At 43.4% G+C, this 4,024-nt stretch overlaps 1 protein-coding gene across 1 annotated transcript; it reads right to left on the reverse strand.

The window, feature by feature from the left end:
- Positions 1-1,072: 1,072 nt before the first annotated feature.
- Positions 1,073-3,244, reverse strand: LOC119303336 (disease resistance protein RGA2-like). The gene is made up of 2 exons (XM_037580454.1): positions 1,634-3,244; positions 1,073-1,546 (listed from the first exon to the last, which is right to left on the reverse strand). The coding sequence occupies exon 1, from the start codon at positions 3,149-3,151 to the stop codon at positions 1,871-1,873; it is 1,281 nt and encodes a 426-aa protein (XP_037436351.1). The 5' UTR covers positions 3,152-3,244; the 3' UTR covers positions 1,073-1,546; positions 1,634-1,870.
- Between the last annotated feature and the right edge of the window lie 780 nt (positions 3,245-4,024).

Genomic DNA, 4,024 nt, shown 5'->3' on the forward strand with positions numbered 1-4,024 from the left:
AAAAACCTTTTTTTCCCTGAAAGTTCAACATTGTGTGAGCAAAGCGATTTATGAATAATCACCTGGTACAGGTTGGAACGTAAGGAATGTATTGCTGTGCATCAATTTTTAGCTAGTAGTAACTGCTAGCTAGATATAATATGGTTTAGCCCTGAGACTACCAAAAAAGACCACTAGTGTCCATGCATTTTGAAAGACATTATCTTAGCTCATGAAGTTATTTTCATTTACGTACGCTGCACGAAAACCAGGACTTGGATAAGGCTATATCTTCTTAGACATAACTACTGAATTGGCCTCCTCTCATGATTTAGAGTTTGAATAATTATTATTATTTACTTTTCATATCTTGATCAGGTCATTTGGCTACAAGAGTTCAGGAGATTCGAGAACAAGGCCAATGTATTTAATCATACTGGTGTCAGCAAAGAACTTGCAGAGATGATCCAAAGATGGCACGCCCCTGGTCAGCTGCTAGCTGTCGGAAAGCCTGAGCACAAAGAAATCATCGAAGCAAAATTGGTCAGTATTAATTAGCTCCCTTCTTTGCTTACTATGTCCAGGAGCAATTTTGAGCAATACTTTCACCGTGGCAGAAAATACGCTGCCTGTATAATGAAGCTGTGTTGGAGGTCATGTGGGGCATAAAAAATCTCATGAAGAGTTTAGTGCCTCTTGAAGATGGTGAGCTGAGCAAAGAAGACCGGCTTCCGATGAGTTATGGGATGAAAACTGTCCTCAATCGTCATGGATTCGATGTCACGCCGGAAATGGTGAGAATACCTTTCGCTTAATGTCCCCCTACGTCTGGCATGAAATGCTCTGCTTTATAGCTCCTTGACATTCACTTTCCAATAGTTCGCTGCAGTGACCGAAGTTTTCGATGCAATGTTATTCGTCTAGATGTTTTCCTTTTTGCAAACATTTTTCTGCTAGAGAGATGATTATGCAATGCTCCTTGTATCCTGCCAGGTTAATGACAAGATTATCGAGTATGCGTGCGTCTTGTATGACTGCTAGTTAGTATGCGGGCCCAAGCATTCTGAATGTTTGCAAAGATGTGGTGAGATCCTCCAAGAGGTGTCCGGCATTCAGTGTGAGGGATGGAGCGTGATGAAAATTGCGACAGCTTTGAAGATTTTAATCTTCCCTCATGACGATGATGATGACGATGATGACGACGACGATGATGAAGCATATCCCGAACTGGTAAATCATAGACCAAGTACAATATTTTGTAAAATTGTTCTTAGCATCTCCCTGATGTAAACTTCGCATTCACTAAGTTGTCAGGACTCAAGAAAAGAAGTACTTCGCCCTTTTCCTTCAGTAAATACGCCCATGGTTGTTTATTTTCAGGAATTCTCAGAAGAAGAGCTCTGTAAGTTGAGGAATGATGGATCACTCTACGACGGAAAACTTCTGAAGCGGTCCTGTATGTGCGTGTACAACGAGATGGTGCGGGCCCGTAAACTTATGGCCACTACGGAGATACGACTGGAGCTGTTGATCCTAGAGTCCCAGGAAGCGCATCAAGAGCCTGAAACTGAACCGGGGTAGGATGTCAGATGGGTCTGTAAAAATCGTTGGCACTGTCCTGAATATATTATCAGACAGCTGAATAATTCATTACCTGACGCCTTGCGCTGTTGCTTCCTCCTGTCTCATATGCAACCTCAGCCTTCTCTTCCCCCTCCAGCTCCGGCGAGCTCAACAAATTATTATCAGGAGTATGGCTAGACTTGACTCTTGTCAGGAGTGACGTCCGCCATGATCTCATCGAATGTATTTGACGTTGTCGAGTGGGATTTATGTGTTCGTACCAAACTTCATGTAGATAGCCTCACTTCTCGACTACTCCCTCTGTAAACTAATCGTAAGCCCAACATCCTTGAACCTTAGCCCCCACATAGGACAACTTGGTGAAGTTGATAGGGATATTTCTCTCGAAAAGGTCCTCAGGGTGTATGCCGAAGGAGCCATGCTTGCGAACTAGTTCTCTTATCCTCAGTAACATGCTGCACCAAAATTTAGTATCAGGATTAGCTCTTAATACCCCACCAATTATATTTGCACCAAGAAAAGATCCGTTTAGCTGAGTAGCCAACTGCATTCCCAGAGATGCCAGTTTTGGGTACTCATCAGGATCCATGCTTCCAAAGGCAAGTGCCTTGAAGAAGTACCAGTATTCTTCTTGCGGCAAACTCTTCATCCTGATGGGTTGGGCAGTTCCCATTTCAGCAACTTGATCTGTTCTGCCTATCACTACAATTTTACTCCCAGCACCTGGCATCTTCTGCAGACATGATCGGAAGTTTTCCCATGCTGCCGCATTCACATCCCAACTGAAATCAACAACAAATAAGTACTTCCCCGAGCCTGCCTTGCAGTTGACCGCAAATTCTCCAATATGCGGGTCATCGCCTTTATAGAAAAACATGTCGGAGAAACGACCCCGCACCCTCTCATCCCTGCAAGCATGTTGCACCAGAGTTTTCTTTCCGACTCTGCACGGGCCGATGATCGGAAGGATGCTGAAATTTGTTCCATCATGACTATCAACACCGGATAGTAAGAAGTTGAAGAGTTGCTCTTTCTCGATGTGGCGACCAAACATGCACTTATCCATGTGTAGATACGTATCATATGGCTGGCGAGACAGGCGAGGGCAGCTGCCAAGGAGCATCACAAACTCTCTCATATCTGCAGTATGAGCCTCCAAACTTTCAACAACACTTTTCAACTTTGTTGTGCTCCCGGTCCCAAATGCTACTGGTGTGTTCTTTGATATAGAAGCAGCAAAGCGAAGGCGCTTGGCGGTATTAAAAGTAGAAACGGCAAAAGATTGGCTCCGATGACTCACCTCGTCATCTTCGATGCTCTCTTCTCCAAGAGACTGGACCCTGAGCCTGTCCAGCATGTAGTACCCAAGATACATACCCTCGATGAGCGCCTTCAGCTGCCGGAGCATCCCTCGATTTGTGATGTGCCGCCCCTCTGCTTCTTCAACAACGCTGTGCATCCTCAGCAAGATGCGTTCCAGCCTTGTACGATCCTCCTCCTCGCATGTGTGGGTGCCATAACTTTGAGCCATGAAAGAGATGAACCTGCTGACAAGATCGCCCGCAGCTGCTGAAATCAGAACCTCCATGCTGAACTGAGCTGAGATGAGACCTCCCTGGGAGCAATGACCAAATGGAAGATAATTTGCAGATTAAGAGCAGCAACACGATCCCAGAGGTGACTTGAAGGGGCCGGTCAATAAAGGCTGCAGTCTTCCAGAAGCATGACTTTTTCAACAAAGCATAATCAGTGACTTAATGCAGTTCAAACAGTTGAATATTCCTACACCACAAAAAGTATTTATTTCAGTCTTCTGTTTATACATTTTAAAGAATGCAGCTGGAAGAACCATTTTCTGGTTTGTAAATATCAACAAGTCTCCTAATTCCACAAGTGGACTGCCTCAAAACGAAAACAATTACAGAAACTCCACAAATGGACCAAATACAAGAGTGTCACTTTCAGACTATTTTGATGTTTCTCTTATTTTGTGCAGATGAGCAAAAAGTTGACAAAATAAAGACAGCTACTGATGGGATATAAAAATAATAAGATGGCTCACCAACCAAATAAGGTTTCCTCAAAACTTGTCACTGCATACTCTTACTGCAAAAAATAAGAACATCGTAGTCACAGTATGCTGGCTCGTAGCACAGGTCATCATGGGCATTTCCCTGAACAATACCAATGGTTACTCGGATGCTAAGCTCTCCAAAACATTAACAAATTTAGCACCCATGGTCACTCACGATTTTTTTTTACGTAATATTCCTCTGTAAATACTTTATAGTGATCTAAAACGTCTTATATCTGTTTACAGAGGGAGTAAGTATTAAGCACCCAGTAAGAATAAGGGAAAATAACCACGTGAAGTCCAAAACTGCAAAGCCTACATAGTATTGGTGGAAGGTGCATTGTACTATCATACTACACTGTAACAGCTACAGTACAATATATAGTA

The sequence above is a fragment of the Triticum dicoccoides genome, chromosome 5A, assembly GCF_002162155.2.
Source record: "Triticum dicoccoides isolate Atlit2015 ecotype Zavitan chromosome 5A, WEW_v2.0, whole genome shotgun sequence".
Classification (NCBI taxonomy): Eukaryota; Viridiplantae; Streptophyta; class Magnoliopsida; order Poales; family Poaceae; genus Triticum; species Triticum dicoccoides.